Source organism: Zonotrichia leucophrys, chromosome 5 (assembly GCF_028769735.1).
Source record: "Zonotrichia leucophrys gambelii isolate GWCS_2022_RI chromosome 5, RI_Zleu_2.0, whole genome shotgun sequence".
NCBI lineage: Eukaryota > Metazoa > Chordata > Aves > Passeriformes > Passerellidae > Zonotrichia > Zonotrichia leucophrys.
In genome coordinates this window covers 18,653,580-18,671,428 of record NC_088175.1, presented here as the reverse complement: position 1 = coordinate 18,671,428, position 17,849 = coordinate 18,653,580, and the positions used below count along the sequence as shown (strand labels likewise).

The 17,849-nt window shown below is 38.6% G+C and overlaps 2 protein-coding genes across 2 annotated transcripts in view; both read left to right on the top strand.

The window, feature by feature from the left end:
- Positions 1 to 65: 65 nt before the first annotated feature.
- Positions 66 to 10,074, top strand: PNN (pinin, desmosome associated protein). The gene is made up of 9 exons (XM_064714575.1): positions 66 to 249; positions 522 to 593; positions 1,255 to 1,323; positions 2,442 to 2,514; positions 2,598 to 2,692; positions 4,607 to 4,688; positions 6,279 to 6,434; positions 6,517 to 6,655; positions 7,683 to 10,074. The coding sequence occupies exons 1-9, from the start codon at positions 137 to 139 to the stop codon at positions 8,966 to 8,968; spliced, it is 2,085 nt and encodes a 694-aa protein (XP_064570645.1). The 5' UTR covers positions 66 to 136; the 3' UTR covers positions 8,969 to 10,074.
- A 6,863-nt stretch (positions 10,075 to 16,937) lies between these two features.
- Positions 16,938 to 17,849, top strand: part of MIA2 (MIA SH3 domain ER export factor 2) — a 38,442-nt gene continuing 37,530 nt past the window's right edge. Inside the window, exon 1 of the mRNA XM_064715710.1 lies at positions 16,938 to 17,052. Coding sequence (XP_064571780.1) covers positions 16,938 to 17,052 — 115 coding nt within the window. The remainder of the gene's footprint in view (positions 17,053 to 17,849) is intronic.

Sequence of the window (17,849 nt, the reverse complement as noted above, 5' to 3'; positions counted from 1 at the left end):
GGCGGTCAGAGGGGGCCAGCGGGGTGCGATTGGCTGCGCCGTCCGGGCCCGCGGCCGCCGGAGTGGGCGGGGCCTGTCCCCCCTGTTTCCCAGCGCTGCCTCGCGCGGGGCCCGGCCAGGCCGCGCGGCGGGCGGGATGGCGGTGGCGGTGCGTGCGCTGCAGGAGCAGCTGGAGAAAGCCAAGGAAAGCCTCAAGCACGTGGACGAAAATATCCGCAAGCTCACGGGCCGGGACCCCAATGATGTGAGGTGAGCCAGGCGGGGAGCGCCCGGCGCGCCGCTGTCCCGCCAAGGAAGGGCCGGGCGGCCGGGGGGGGCGCGCGTCGGGCCTGCAGGGCGGGCGGCGCGGAGCCGGCCGGGGATTCCCGCGTCCCTGTGCGGGCCGTGCCCGCCCCGTTGGTGCGGCGATGGGGCAGCTGTGCCCCGCGGGGGTGGGGCACGGCCGCGGAGCGCCCGACGGAACGGCCGCAGGCCTGTTGGGCCGGACGGGCAGCGCTAACAGCGCTCACTGTCTCTTGCAGGCCCCCCCAAAACAGGCTGCTAGCCCTCGCAGGCCCCGGTGGAGGTAGAGGCCGTGGGAGCTTATTGCTAAGGTAAGGAGGCGCAGAACGGGCAGCGGAGTTTCATCCATCCCTTCCCTGGCAGTGGTTCGTGCCATCGCGCTCAGTGCCGTGCGTTCCTCGTTTACCTCCGCTCGCTGCGGTACTGTTCGAATGAGCGCCAGAGCTGCCCTACCGGGCCTTGGCGGTTAAGTTTAAAAAAACTCTTCACTTTTGAGTTGCAACAAGTCTAAATGGGTGGCTTTCCCCGACCTTCTCAGCTGTTAGGCTGAAAAATAAGGGGAAACGTCAAAATGAGCGGTGATATTGTGTGGTGGCTGGGACCTTGTCTTTGAAATCGTTCAAAATCAGTCTCTTGCTGATGTAAAAACTGGTAGGTGTTTTAGGAGGGATTTTAAAACACATGTGGATAAAACCACATCTTGAAAATTAATGCAGATAAGATTATTTGAACACAATAGGATGCTTGTTTCAGTGTAGCTGCTCAGTTCAATAAGTGCAGAAATTCAAGGTGAAATTAGATGCAACATGTTTGAACATTTCACTGCAGTGCTAACAGTAAATGGTGATTGAGCTGAATAAAATTTATGTTTAATTGTGACTATAAAGCAAAATTATAGTTCAATTGTGCAGACTTTAAGTCGTCTAGGGATTAACCTAACTTGTTCTAAGACCACAAGTGTTTTCCTTCTAGGCGTGGATTCTCGGATAGTGGAGGAGGACCCCCAGCCAAACAGAGGGATCTTGAAGGTGCATCCAGTAGGTGAGTGCAAAACTAATGCAGCCAACTTGCTTTTCTGAATGAGAATTTGTAACAGTAAACAAAAAACTGGTAATAACTGGGACTTTCACTGTCTTCTTTGGCGATTACTTATTGAAGACTTGTTGGGAATAATTTGGGTGACAGCAAATCACTCCATGAAATCTCTTTCTACCTTAGAGCAATGTAAAGATGGTAGCAATAGTATAAAGATATAGTAATACAAAGGTATTTGTAATTTTTTGGTTTTATTTGGCGTACAGTCTGCTATATTACATTCTTCTTAGTTGTGACATTTGTTTGTAGTGAACACAAATTTCATTATGACTGAGACCTGTTCAATAAATTGAATATAGGCAATGTGACAATGGACTCGGGTTTTGAACTTTCACATCTGATTGCAAATCCATCAGATGTGAGTGATAATTGTGAGTTTAAGTGCTGTTCACACTTAATGTGCAGTGGTAGTTCTCAGCCAAAGCAAAGCTTGCTTTGGAATTTTTGAGTTAGTGGAAAATGAAGCTGGGAAACAGGAAAGTGCTGTGCCACAAATCTGAAAAGGAAAGCTGAAAATTACTTCAACTTTAATTATTTATTTTAGGATTTCTTTGATTTAAATTATTTAAGTTGTTCTTTGTTAAAGCCTTAGTTCATACATGTCTCAAGTGCTAATCCCTCTGCCTCTCTCCCATAGGTATTTGGTAGGTAACTTGAACAGCATTTCCTGTTTAAGAAATTATACCAACCTTTCCATGTCAATGCATTTAAATCTGTCTAGTCAGCCCTTTATACCAGTAGCCATTTTAGAGGTTTCTGGAAATGCACAAACATTTAAAAGAATAAATTCCAAATGTATTTTTTAAAGTTAAATATGGTATTTGTGGATTCTTCTGTTTTTATTACTCTGCAAGTTGTATTAAAATTTAAACTGTTCTGTCTCATTGATTTTCATCAACAATAGATTCTTGCTGTAAAATGTTACTTACTGGCTGTTAGAACAGTGGGGAGATTTTCACCCAAGTGTTGGTTCTTCTGACTAGACACACTTTTGTTTTTCTCATGCTGGAAGGGATTCTCTCCTAAATAAACATTCTCTAATGACCACTGGCTTTCTTCCTCAGGCTGGGTGGAGAACGTCGGACAAGAAGAGAATCACGCCAAGAAAGCGACGCAGAGGATGATGATATTAAAAAGGTAATGTATAGTAAATGGAGCTGTGCAAGATGAAACCCACCTGCAGCAGGATGAACAAAGTAGTTTGTTTTTCTTTCCTGCAGCCAGCGTTGCCATCTTCTGTTGTTGCTACCTCCAAAGAGCGAACACGTCGAGACCTTATACAAGATCAAAATATGGATGAGAAAGGAAAACAAAGGTATGCAGAAATCTCTTTTACACTAACGTGGTACTTTTGAATTCTAGAGAGTCATAGAAAGTAGCTTTAGATTTAAAAGATATTGCACACAAGCTGTTGTGTACCAAAGATTATGTTGAAGAGTTACCGTTATGGTATAAAATTTAATTTTAAAAGTTAAATATATCTGAAAATATTTCACAAGCAGCAACCTGTGCGTTGTTCACATAACTGACATGGATTCTACTTTTCGGGCCACCTACAGGAGCAGGTTTGCTAGTGCTAGTGTTTTAACGTCATTTGAGTAAGACATATATCTGTACTTTCATTGGTTACTTAATGTCTTAGATTATTACAGCTGTCTTGGCTCATCATTTATTTTGTTGGTTGAAGTAGGGTTTTGGGTATGGTTCCTTACTCCCTCTGCCTCTCTTTTTAAATGAACTAGTTCCATCATGTTTCTTTTCTTGTGCTACTTTGATTTCTTGTTGTGTGTACAGTCTTGCCTTCATTTCACCTGCAGCTTTTTAGATTCCTCCTATGCATATCTCCTTTTTCCTATATTTTATTTTTCTCAGGGCTGTTAAAATTCTAACTGAAATGCAGCTCTATTGGTAACATGTATTGGAAAACCAAATTTGCAGCCGTGTTTGACCTGGCCTCTGTCCATTTCAGAATGCAAGTCACCTGATGCAGTAGTAATTGTACACCAAAGAAACAGAAGAATTAGAACCAGAATAAGGAACTATAGAAATCTTCTCTGATAAGTCCCCACAGATCAACTGGCACTTTGCTTATTTCTTTTCATTATAACCTCACTTAGAGTCTTCCTTTACTAGGTTCTAATTGTTTCCCATACAGGGAGACTTCAAAATTCTTACTGAACTTCCTAGAGCTTCAGGCACCAAAAGCTTGTTCCCTCAGAATTGTGGTTTTACTGCTTTTCAGTTCAGTAGTCTCTAGGGAGATGAGAACCAGTATTAGTCTCTGTGAATTATGGTGGAGGGAGCTTCTTTAAGAGGACAACATCCCCTGAACTCCTGATTTTGCTCAGTGTCTTCTGAGTGCACTTTCTGAGTGTCTTTCAGTGCACTTTCAGTGATCTCTGGCTTTCAATTTTTATCTGTTCTTGTTTCTATTACTTAATATACTTTTACCTTTCCATGTGAGGTTTGTGCCACTGTAATAGAGTGGCTGTACTTAGGGAAGACAGTAGCATTTCCTTTCTCACTTTATCAGGTTAAAGGCAAATAAGAAAGTCTGCATCAGGTTGTAAAGACTTAATTTGGGATTGAATAAAAATAAATTGAAGGTGAAAGTCAAGAAACTAGTTCTTGCTCAGAAGAAGGGAATTTGTTGAAGAATTTTACTTATTTTTCTCAAAGCAACACCTTATTGGATGAGAGCAATTCTGTTTTTATCCCACAGTGCAGTGTCTCATTGTTGGGCAGCTCTGATAGATAAGTTTTCACTCCCCTATGACTCCATTTCTCCTTAGTCTGAGCAGATTGTGGAGAGGGGGAGTGTATGCTTTTTAGAAAACCCAGTTTGCTCCCTTATTGATAGCTCACACTGTATTTACCTGACTTTTTTTCTTCAGTACTCTCTGCTTTAAGATTTTTTTTAAAATCTTAGTGTTATTATTTCTAAATGAAAAATGTGCAGCCTTCCAGTTTTGCCAGTGCTAGCTGTTCTGTGTTACACATAAGAGCTGTGTCTTACTCATAAGCAAAATGATATGTCACTGTAAATTATATCCTGGACTGTTGGCACAGTCAGTATGTCTTCTGTTGCTAATGGCCTTGGGTACTATTGGGCCTTTAAAAATAAGTATCCTTGAGATGGAAAGTTTCTCTGATTATTTATATAAATAAAAATCTTAGTACTTGAACTGAATCTCAAATTTCTTTTTGTTATGGGTTTGTTTTTTTTCAGGAATCGACGTATATTTGGCTTGCTGATGGGCACTCTTCAAAAATTTAAACAGGAGTCTACAGTTGCTATTGCTACTGAAAGGGTACTTACTTTAAATTCTATCAGATTGTAAATAATAAAGCAAAATTGTTTGCTTAAGTTATTTTAAGTAAGAATGAAAGTTCCCTACAGTGTAGGTTGCAGGTGCAGCAAATTGGTGAGATTGCGTGTAGGTTTTTGTTTGTCTCAACTCAGGGGAATGAGGGTGGGAGGCAGGAAAGGCATTCTTACCATGACTTTGTAAGCCTGTTTCTGACCCTCGTGGAAACAAAAAGGCAATGTTAAATGGAATTTAATCAGGTAACTATTTAAGAAATCATAGGCTGTTTCTGGAAATAATAGTGATGCGGTATTGATGAAGCAGTGCCTACCCTGGTGTGTTCCAGATGTTTGAATTATAGCCAAGTATACAGAAATCTATGCTTCATTATGCTATCTGTCTAGAAATCTCTTTTCTGTTCCAGTACAGATAACCAGAATTTCTGATATAATAAATAAATGTGTGATTGCACTGAAGCAAAGCCTTTGCATAGCTTAGTGATTACTTCAAAAAACTTGTATATGGGATGGTGGTAACTTTCTTCCTATTTAATTTGTGAAGGCTATGGTATTTGTTTACTGTTGCACTAAAGGAGTTATTTAGTTAACACTAATAACCTTGAGATTAAAAACAATGTTTTAAAGTTCGCATTTCAGCAGCCCAGTTGAAACACATTTAAACTTAAAATGTTTTCTGTCTAATGACAGCAGAGCTGACTCAGAGTGCTGGTATTGATTGCTTTCAGATGCAGTATTTGGGTGGTTTACCTACCTTGTCATGTGGCACATAAGACCAAAGTTCACTTTTGCCTGCTTGCATTAGAACAAAAAGCTGTTTATCAGGATGGTCTAGAAACATGGAGTCCCTGTCTAATTTATAGCAGTATGTGTTTGCACAAAGAGACTTTGAAGAATTACTGCTCCTTACAAAATTTTTCTGAGAGTACCTATGGAGATCTTTTTTTTCATACATATACACTTGCTATAAATCAAAGTCAAGGCCTGAGGAGTTTTATAACACAGCTGTTTTCTTGTCCAGGCAGTAAATTCTATATTTTTATGAACAGTTATTGTACGATCTGAGCACATGGCAGTCTAGGGTGTACAAACAGCATTCCTGGATAGTAGTAATATATATAATTAGCAGTTAATATGCTGGAAGTGTTCACAATCTAATTTTTGTTGACCTGCAGTCCTTCATTTATTTCTGGAGGAATTTAGTTCTTTCTCTCCCAAGTGGGAAATTTACCTGATTTCCCTGATAGTTCAAATACATTCCTTTTATTTTTCTGCCACTGGGGGAAAAAACCCAACTTATTGAAGCTTATATTGAAAATTTAAGTCCAAACTGAAAGATAGTAAAGCACGCAGAAATTCACAGGGCCCCATAACTATATAGTTAAACCAACAAAAAATTAGTTGCCAGCAAGCAGTGACACTCCTTTCTTTCATTAGCTGTAGTTTAGGAGGTATTTCCTAATGTGTTTTTAGGAATACCTTTAATGGTGTAAATAATTGAAGATTTTTAAGTGAATCAAACTAGAACACTTTCTCTTAATGTAGAAAAAAAAAGATTTTATTTCATTTATTTTAGCAAAAGAGACGACAAGAAATTGAGCAGAAACTTGAAGTGCAGGCAGAGGAAGAGAGAAAGCAAGTTGAAAATGAGAGGCGAGAACTGTTTGAAGAAAGACGTGCTAAACAGACAGAGCTGCGGTTATTGGAGCAAAAGGTTGAGCTTGCTCAGTTGGTGAGTTTTTGTTTTGGTCTTGATCTTTCTCTTGTTTCAACCATTCTTGTGTATCTCAGCATTGTTTTCTTTTATTTTTCAGCAAGAAGAATGGAATGAACATAATGCTAAAATAATTAAATACATAAGAACAAAGACAAAACCTCATTTATTCTACATACCTGGGAGAATGTGTCCTGCTACACAGAAGCTGATGGATGAGTCACAGAAAAAGATGAATGGTAAGGGTCTTTGTAGTACAGAGGTCCATGTTCTTGCCTCCCTTTGTTTGCCATACAAATTTATTTTAAGTCTATACTTAAATGCATGAATTTCATGCTTAAGACAAACTATATTCTTACACGGGTGTTCATCATAAGTGGAAATTACTCTTTCAGTGACTTATTTTTATATTGAATGGGATTTGATTCTCTTTCAAGAAGTCAAAAGATGCATATGCAGAATTTCAGAGGTATGTGTTTTAAACAGTCCTTTATATTGGCTTTAGTACCCAGATGTATCCAAGTGCAGCAGCTTCATTTTTGAAAAGGCAGATTCTGTGAAGATGCAAGGAACTGCAGGTGTTTACAAAGCATTTGAGAAGTTCTTTCTTAAGCATACCATTAGAAATTTCTGATGATTTTTTTTTACCTCAATGTGTGTTCATTTCTGTTTCACAGGATGACTATATTTTTCTTTTGGAGAACAATTTAAAATACTCCGATTGATGGTAGTCTTACTGTTCTTCTTTTATTAAACTAAGAATGTATTGGTTTGGCTTTTTTCTTAGGTGCTTTTCTTTCTCTTGTGGGGTTGGGGGGGGTAAGAGAAGATAGCTCACCTGTCTGGATAGCTTACAGTAATTAAGCTTTCTTAATACCTGTCTAGCTTTTTGCCTTTTTTTTTTACTGTCTTTTGTTTGCCTTAGGAAGTATAACCTTAATAGGTAAATACTGGGAAATTAAGGTGTTCTTTTGATATACTGTTGGTTAGTTTGATTTTAATGAGGTCAAAAAGTATTTGTTAACTTAGATTTAGGACTTTGCTGTTCGAATACTCAGCTGAGCTTACTCTCCCCTGTGCTTTGTTTTCTTAAGGTAACTAGCAGTTTTTTCCATTGTGCATTAATGGCTTGCTACTTCAGAAAGGACAAGATTGCAGTGTTTATAACTTGAACAATTTGATAACTTACTAGCTCATAGTTAAAGGGTAAGTAAACTTCAGTGTCTGTAGATTATCTTAACTCTTATTTATGCATTTATTCCCTAGCGCTCTTTGAAAGCAGGAGAAATGAATTTGCAGAGCAGATTAACAAAATGGAGGCCAGACCCAGAAGACAATCTGTGAAGGAAAAAGAACATCAGGAGGTGCAGAATGAAGAAAAGAAGGAAGAACAGAACAAGGAGCAGGAAGAGGGTAAGGTGGCTCAGCAGGTGGAAGAGATGGAGACAGGTAATCAGCACAATGATGTAGAAATGGAGGAGGTAGGGGAGGAAAAGGGAAAAATAGGTTCAGGTTCAGGGCATAGCGATGCAGAAAAAGAACAGGAAGAGGATGAGCAGAAACATGACATAGAGATGAAAGTAGAAGAGCCTACTGAGGTGAGGGAGAATGACAAGCAACAGGATGGTCAGCATGAGGAGGTCACAGTTATAAAAGAGGAAGGTGAAAACATTCAGCCTGTGGATAATGATCAGGATGTGGCTGAAATGAATGAGGCAGATAGTGTAGAACCCGTAGAAAATGAAAATGGCAAAGAAATAGAAGCAGAAACAGAGTGTGATGCTCAGCCAGAAAAAGTGTGTAATGTTCCTTCTCCCAAGAAGGAGAGAGGTATCAAAACAGAAAATAATGCTGAACTGGAAGAAACACAGGAGAAAACACCTGAAGCTCAGACAGAATCAGTGGCTGAGGCTCTATCTCAGCCGCAGTCTGTGCCCCTAGCACAATCACCTCAATTGTCTCAGTCCACTCAGGATACAGAGCCCCAGACAGACAAGGATGAAAATGCTGTGGTGTCTGTAAAGGTGGTTGAAGCCCAGGCAGAGCAGAATCAGACACCGAGTGCAGAAAGTAAGAGTAAGACTAGGAGTAGGAGCAGGGGTAGGGCAGGGAACAAACCTGGTCATACCCGTAGCAGCAGCAGCAGTAGCAGCAGCACTTCCAGCAGTACTACCAGTGCAAGTAGTTCCAGTACTGGCAGCAGTTCCAGTCGGAGCAGTTCCACCAGCAGCAGCACTACCAGTGGGAGTACGAGCAGGGACAGCAGCAGCAGCAGCTCGAGCAGTAGTGAGAGCAGGAGTCGGAGCCGAGGCAGGGGCCATAACAGAGATAGAAAGCGCAGAAGGAGCACAGACAGGAAGCGAAGGGATGCTTCAGGAGTAGATAGAAGTCACAAGTCCTCAAAAGGTGGTAGTAGAGATACTAAAAGCTCAAAGGATAAAAGTTCAAGGTCTGATAGAAAGAGATCTATATCAGAAAGTAGTCGGTCAGGCAAGAGAACGTCACGGAGTGAAAGAGACCGTAAATCAGACAGGAAAGACAAAAGGCGTTAACAGAAGAGACCAAGCTTCCCTAGCCTAATCTTTGCAGCAGAAGATTATTTGAGTGAAAGGATTCCTTGTAAGGAGGAAGAGAAGGCTGCCTTAAGAATTGCATGCTGTAAAAAATCTTTTGGAAAAATGCAGACTGTTTACCAGGCATTCTTGTACTTTTTACATAATTTTGTAAAAGGTTACTTACCAAAATTATGTGAAGTTCCTGAAAATGTAAAAATAAAAGATTAACACTCCTTTGCATCTTTTTTTTAAATATCCTGTACTCATTAAGATTCTCTGTATATTTTAATAGGTATACCTTTAAAGTAGATGTGATCATTTCTTCTGTATCATACACTTTTTTTTGTAGAAATAAATGTGCATTTTAAATAAATTGTTTGAGATGTCCTGTTGACAATTAAATTCCCCTTTTTAGATTATATGTAGGAAGGCAGCATTGCAGAAAATATAAAATTTTGCCTTTCCCCTATATTCCTTGCAAGAATGAGCATTTTACGACCTAGCAAAGCAAATAATCTCTCCAGTGCTGGGTAGGAAGGCAAAGTAATTGATTTGAATCTGTACCTTTTGTTTTCTTCTGTAACTGCAGGCTCTTAGTCAATTCTGTCTATCTTCCAGTTTTATAAAAATTTCTTATCCATAGGCAAGCAGTAATTAAATGGGAATGTTAACACTGGCCAAGGTAGCTCAAGTCAGTCTGGAAAACCACTCTTGCCTGCTTTCTGCAGGTGCTTTGGTAGTATTTACATCTATGTTCTAGATATAGATAACCTCTTCAGTGATGATCCTTGTTTTGGTGGCCAGTGGAAGAAAGACTTCCGTTTGCTTCTCAACCAGGATTCCTTTTGTTTTAGTTGCAGACTAATCTTTGATCCCTTCATACCACTAGGAATAATTACATTGCAGTGTTGGAGTTATCTGGGACTACCTAATACTAGTGTTGTGTGCGTGCAAGAATGCTTTCTGAATGTGTTTAATAAACCTAAGGTGGTATAGTGTTATCTATGAAGGTGAATACTGTTTTTATATAATTTTGTATGGAAAACAATAACATCTGTTGCTTTGTTCTGTACATGTGCAAATAAATGTGGCTTTGTAGACTACTTAACTCTCTTGTTGCCTATGATCTTTTCTATTAACAGGTGTATTATCTTAGGCTTTCTACATTTAAAGTATGAATTGTAATTGCAGGTGGCTGTACCTTACAAGCTCTGTTTCCACAATTATTCTTAAAGCTTTTAATTGTCTGTTAACTGACTATGAAACTGTAGTGCTCTAATCTATGTTGTCTTGACAGGAAGAGAATTGTGTTATCTGATACACCAAATCACAGACCAGGAAATCCTAGAAAGATTTCAGTATGGAAGGACACAAGCTGGGTTTAGTGTACGAAATGCCATGTCCACCCTGTTCTTCTGGAAGGTAGTTGCCAGGTTCTAGCTTGGAGGGTGTCAGTTTTCATCTGAACTCAACACTAGTGACAGATTTGTGTGTTCTGAAATGCCTAATGTCATGACTTCAAGAAATGTGTCTAGTAAGGAATGGAGTGCAGCACAAATAGGCAGTGGGAAAACACAGGCTTCCCCTTTCTCAAGGACTTCAGATTCTTCAGTCCATTTGCTTCTTCAATATCTTATCTGCCTCTGTCTCTACAACAGCGTAATTTTTATTCTTGTGCGTATTTTCCAACAATGTTTCCTTCAGGGAATCTTGTGGTTCAATATGGTATCTTTTCTGAAGGACAAACAAAAGTTAAAATGCCTTATTGAAGATGTTAAACAATGTTCTACCAAAAAAAACCTTAATACTGACTAACTGAGCAAAATGTTACTCGTCTACATGTTTTGACTAATTTCAGGTTTCAGATTGCCTTTGGAAGCCATTGTAGTTTTTTCAATTAATTGCACTTTTTTGGTAACATTGAATAATTCTAACGTTTCTTATTTTGTGTGATTCACTGCTGTAGTGCATTTACAGGTGTAAATAGCTGGTACTCGAGTCAGTGTGCAAATCTGACCTCTTGTTTCAGAGCAACACATTAACAGTGTTTATGAAAACAATAGGACGGTGAGTCTGGTTGCTGAACTAAGGACTGGATTGATCACATTGTTTTAGGTTATATTCCCAGCTGCAATGTATTTTTGACTGTGAAAATACAGGAGCTTTGTTGCTGCATAGGAAGCTGATGATGTTATTGTTAATTTAATGTTTATTAGAAGAAACTTACTAACTACCATTGTCAAGCAGTGCCATTAATTGTTAGCCTTCCTAGATCTAAGCAGCTCAGTGTAATGTGAACATCAGTGTGTGATAACTTCAGAGTTTTCTAAAAGCTAAATATTCCAATGAATATTCCACTACAGAAATAGTGCAAGATGGCAATGTACTATTAGCACCATAAAGCAGTAGTGTGTCTAGTAATTGTTACATTTTCTTTCAAGGTCCCCTCCTCTTATCCTGAAACAATATCACAGCTGTGGATAGGAATGAGACCATGAAAATAGTTGACAACTTTAAGACATAATTTGATGGAACAGTTTGTATTTTCTATGTATTTAGTGCAGATGGCATAGGGGTAGGAAATGATTGAAACATTTTCTTATCCCTCCCCCACAATGGTGAGTGGAGATCAAAGGAAAAATGCCTTGTTCACTTTTCACTCAAGCAAAGTGGACAAAGGAACAATAGTTTTTCCCTTTTCTAAGAATGAGGTAGAGATGCTTTATGTGAGCAGGGAATACACCATGTATGCTCTATGCCTGTCTTTTGAAGTGTTTCCATCAGGTGCTCCCTTGTAGCTTTCAGTATAGTTTAAGAAGGCAGTTGTTGGTTTGGCTGTTCTAGAACCTCTGCAATATGCACTGACTCTGTACTATAATTTGCTGGGTTTTTCTTCAATCCTGATGCACAGATAAGCTGGAATTCTCCAATAATGTGTTTTTCCACAGTGCTCCACTTGGAGTGCTTGTCAGAGTAGATGTTACACAGATTGTTCATTGAATATAAGCTGAAACATGACTTTGAATAAAAGGCATACTTCTTCAAATTTCTGTTCCTTGGAGTGATGTCTTTGTGTTTGGAACACCTTCTTTATATTTTATTCAAAGGAAACCTGAATATAATTTTTCTGCAGCCAGTAGGTGTTAGAGAACTGAACAACCCCCCTCCAGCAAAATTAATTTCAAAACCAGTAAATTTACAAATAGATTTCTGGAACATCTTTGATTCTCGGGAAAGTAATGGTCTTGTGATTAGGCCCCAGATATTAGATTCACGTTCAGCTGCTGATTTTACAGCAATTACTGTGGTACAACAGGGTAATCCTACTCATTTAATGTATGTCAAAGATTTTCAAAATGAGTTGCCTGGTCAAAGAATTTCTTCTCTGAGAATATGTGTATTTATGATGGGATCAAATGCTGCAGCAGTGGTGCATTAGTATCGTATAGAGATCTGTGTTATGGAGGATGTTCAGTCTTGGGGGTTTTTTCTCCTGGTTCAGGCAGCTTTAATTACATGACCGTATTCTATTATATGGCAAAATGTGAGGTGTTCAAAGCTTGGAAATGTGTTCTCAAGATTCAACGTAATAAAAGTCACAACTTGCATGATTTTTTCAAAACGTACTGTCAGTTGTCATGTTTGTAACTGTCTTTGTAACAGAGAAGTAACAGTGGCTTTTTCTTGCTACTTGTTATTCTGGTTGAAAAAGTTGGTTTGGGTCTGGATGATGAATGACTTTTACTGCTTAGATTTGTCTGACTGGAAGAGTGAATTAGTATTACTTCCTCTTACTTATTTCTTAAAAGATACTTGTTTAAAGAAACAAAATTTTGCTGACATGGCATTTTAAATGTAAAAGTCAATTTGTATTTTCATTCAAATATCCGAAGTCAAGAGAACTATATTATTAAACGTGCTTTACCTATGGACTATAATCTTCCACATATTATGCAATATTCTACACTGTGAAACTGCATCCTTTGTGGAGCCCTTTGGTGCTACCAAAACAGTATAGCCACAGCTGTATATTCTGTTTAGTATGAAATATATATTAGGATAACTTCTACCAACTTCTGACATGCTTTAGTCTTTATTATCAATGCAGATACTGAATAGTCTAGGAAATGTGACATCTTCACTTCTACAAAGCCATGTCTGAAATGAGCCATCCAGTGTGCCATACTCCTCAGATTATTTCAATTACTCCATTAATTCTGATTCTTCTTTGAATTCTAGTACGCTTTAAGAGATGTCTGCCTTTCTACTTCAGTACTTACAGTTACTAATGTGTCATTGCAAATAAAAATAGTTCAGTTCTAATGAAAGATTTTGGAAATAGGTATTTTTCATTATTGTTCTTTGTTTTTGCATGTGCAATAGTATTCACATTCATTGCTTCAGTTCTCCAGAACAGAAATTAACTGAAGTCTCACTCGATCTGCTATAAAGCTTTCAACTTTGTCCTTTGGAATCTAGCTATAATAAACTCCATGAATCTTTGACTTCAGTTCAAAGGTGATTAGAAGTCATGCTTGATAGCATATGCTATGCATAGGATTTGCGCCCAAAAGATTTACAAGTGAAGTTGCTAGAGGAACAAATAAGAACAGAGATCAAGCAGGGTTTGTCAGTGCTTAAGCCTTGAAGAATGCTTATAGAGACTAAGCAACACAATGAGCAGTGCCCAGAATAACTTGAAAATTTCAAATGCAGTTTTAACTGATTAGCTGAGATTTTTACCTCCATGTAAACATTTGGACTAAGTTTAGCATCTATATGAAACTGAAGTCAGTGCCATTTTCAGGGGTATTCTCACAAATACAGTAAAATTGTGCAGACCTCAAGGCGTGGGTCTGATTGTTCTCCCCCACAAATCTACTTAAGTATGTAAATTTAAATGTCAGAATACCTCACTTTTCTATTTTTGGGTGAATGGGCTCCATGTTGCCAGGCTTGAAAAGGGACTGTTAACCCTTCTAGACCCATTGTTGGGTTTTGTCCCATGTTCTATGGCTGGTGTGCAACACTATGAAAGACTTCTGACCAGTTTGATAAAAATGTCCTTTTTTTCCTTTTTTTATTCTTTATTTAATTTGTACAACACTAAGCACATAGAAAGTCCTTTCAATATAAATTACTTGTATATTCTGTCTCACTAATCTTTTTTGCAGAGACTTGGGAATGAAAAAAAGGGGCAGCAATAAGGCTAGTCAGGAGTGACGGGGTGCTGATCTGCAGTGTATTCCTTGGTGCTCTGTGGTGGATTACCTAACAGAGACAGCTGGTGTGACAGGTCATAGGATAGGCTGCCTGACTATCAGCTCATGTGGCAAAGCAAGGGCCAAAGTGTTAGATTGCAAGTGGGGGACATGTCGTTTCTGTGAAGTTTCTGTTTGCAGGCCACTGCTGGTTAAGGTGACCCTGGCTCACTTTGTGCCCTTTTTTGCTGGCTCTGTAGATGAGGCTAAGCACCAGTGTCTGGCAGGTTTGAGCTGTGGAGCAGAAGGAAACTGCAAGTAGGATACAGGCTTAGGTTTGTGGAAAAGAATACAGTGACCTCATGAGTCATACTCAGGACTGAAGGAGGGGCAGGCTTACTAGGAACCATAATGACTGCAAAGATCAGGTTGGGAAGTAATGCAGGTTCTTGGGGTGCTATCAATAAGGCAGGAAGAAGAGGCTCCCTCATGCAGGACAGTGGGAAAGGAAAAGTGAAGTTTTTTTATAGGTTAATAAGATACTGTGTTTAGCTCACCAAAGAAGTCTGGGACAATTACATGCAGCCTTTGAAGCAAAACCTTCTTCTGATACAAACAAAGAAGGTGGAGACTTTCTTTTTACAAGTAGTCACATGTAAAAGATAATGAGTACAAAATTCAGGGGAGATTCTGATTAGACAGAAGAGAAAAATATTTTACAGTGAGAGCAATTGGCCATGGGAACAATCTCCCCATAAAATGGTGGATACCCAAATGTTTTGACACTTCTAAGATTCACGTAGACCATCTTGTTTAGACCATGCTTTTACCAAGAAAAGTCGGACCAGATAAACCTTAGGCCTCCTCCCAACCTGGTATTCTGATTCTCTGCAGGTTTTCATTTATAGCAAAACTTCATGCCTGTATAACTATTGTACATCTCCCAGCATAATTACTACTTTAAAGTAAAACAAATTTGAGAAAAAATATTTATAACTACATATTGGACAACAGGTTGCTAAGAAACAGGCTATTCTTTAAAAAGAAGGGCTTGTCATTTGCTTAGCTTTGCTGTATTGCTCTGTGATATATGATGCAGAGATAGCATATGGATTTTCTACTTGTTTTATAAGCCTGAAAACTGCCAGGCACTTTTAAGACTTTGGAGCCAAGTGAGCATTCCCTGTACTAAATTATGGACTGTCCTTAGATGTAGTGCATGAGAAAGCTCCAAAAGAATACATGGAAAATATTGCTGTTCCAAGTTCCCACTGACCACCTATAAATTATCTAAAATATATCAGTGAACATTAAAATATTAGTTCATTATAGAAACAAACAAACAAAAACCTAGAAGACTGTCAGTAGCTAGGTTAGTATTAATGCAAATCAATATAAGCATAAAATTGATAGTTCATCTATCGTGTTAAGGATATAGAGATTGACAGAAAATAATGACCTCTGCATTCCAGTTGGACCTTAGAGATCAGAGGGCCTGAATGTGGCTGGGCCTGATTTATAATTATCATCAATTTGGCACTATAGGTCTGGTTGTGTTCAATAAGAACTTTCACAAGCCCAGATTCACAAATTTACCATTTACCAATCCAAAACTACAGGTCAAGCTGTGCTCAGTAAGAGCTTTCACTGTCCCAGATTCACACACAGCACACAGTTTGGTTTACTGAAACAACAAAAGCACAGACTTGGAATTGCTGTTGATAAACAGCACTAGATGTGACAGAGCTCTAACAATAACAATAATATTTTGTTAGCCTGGGTAATAACAATAATCCTATGCAGAAGCTTACCAAGCAGGCATCTCTGCTTGTGAAGAGGGGAGAGTAATGCACCACGATCTTACCAAGTCAGCAAGAGTAAGTGACTCCAAGACCTTTTTGGGTCTTTCACTAAGTACATGAAAATTCTATCCAGCTTACATACAGCCCCATCTTATTCTCCTCCTCCTTCTTTACTTGTAGCATAATCTAGATAGAGGATTGAGCAGTATAGTCATGTATGTGGTAGCATGTACTTCAATAATCTTATTAGCATACTCAGGGTGTGTGCTTTAATATTTAAATATTTAAACCCTTACTGAGGCAGATTTTGGCCATGGTGTCCTTCAAAGTTCCAGTCATATGATTTTGTTCTTTTCTGTTCAGTTCTTAGAGCCAAAACAGGTCCATCCTATCTCCACAGGGCCTCCTCCAGCCCACTCATCCTTTCTTGACGTCAGCTATGCAGAAACCCATCTGCAAAGATAAAGTAGAAGGAATGTGGTGTAGGCTGTAGATAGTAGGCTATCTTAGACCTTGCCAGGCTTCTTGGTCATCACACTACACCATCTTAAAATCACATGAAAGAGGTACATTAAAAATGCATTCATAATCCAGAAATAATCCTAATACAACTGCTGTTGAATTTCCTCCGGCACAACCTTATACAAACTCAGTACAGAAGAATCTTTCTGATAGAGGCTAAATTTTGATTTTACCAGAACTACTTTCTTTGTATTCAAAACATCAGCCAAGCTATCAGAACATAGTTAATTATTAATGCATGTGTATAATCAGGACACCTGACTCTGCAGATTGTTAGTAGGTTAGCATAGTGTACTTCTGTTTAAGCAGATCAGAGAAGGAAAACAGGATTGAAAGTTTACTTGCAATGCTTTGTTAGGCTAAGGAAAATGTAGAATATTCTTGCTAACTGCCCATCAATGCAGTTTCCACAGTTTCAGTGCATTCTGGATTTAACCTAAAATGTCAAGGTTCTTGGATCAGAGAATTCTGTTGCTAGTAATTTCATTTTCAGCAAGTGTGCAGAGTACAAAGGTGCTTTCAAAATGGAAGAAGTGTGGTGATCCGGAATGTGAGAGTAAGTAAAAATTTGGTTTTTACAAAGGGAGTCTGTGGTGTATATGCAGCTGTTGGGAATCATAATTCGAAATTAGCAATGAAACAGACTAAAAATGAGTAGCCATAGCAAATGTTTGTGGTTACGTTTAAGAGCAATAAGCTTGAAATTTTAAAATAAAAAGAAAAAAAAAAGACTTGCTGGTTTGTTGTGTAAGGTTATACATATCAAAGTTCAGTAAAAATATTTTTGAATAGCTCGTTTTCCTCAGGTGTCCCCAAAACGGGCAGTATAAAACAGCTTTAAAGTATTTTTAACTAATTCTTAACAGGTACAAAATAAAACAAACAAAATATAAATAAAATTGAAATAGTGGATTATAAACTGAGAAAGAAGACCCTTTCTCATGTCTATATAGTACATTCATAGCCCATTCTGCAGAACTCTTGAGGTTTTTTTTCTACCGGCAAACTGGTTTGGGATTTCTTTTGTAATCCTTCTTACAAAACACTCTTTACAAAACACAGTTAATATTTACTCTTTACTTATTGTTTATTCTTTTACATGAAGTAAGTGCTGTAACTATTTATTGTGGTTCTCAAAGAGTAAATAACTCTGCAGGAGGCAGAGCCACTGAACCACAAGTGGACAAATGTCCTGTTTACTAAGCACTGATTACCATTGTGAAACCTGTCATAATCATAGTTGAAGCTGTTTCTAACCTGTTTCCATTTGTTTAGCAGACTTAGATGTTGTATTTTCAATGTCTTTTCAATCTTCCATTTCCCCTGAAGTGGGAGATCTTAGATTTCCTGATA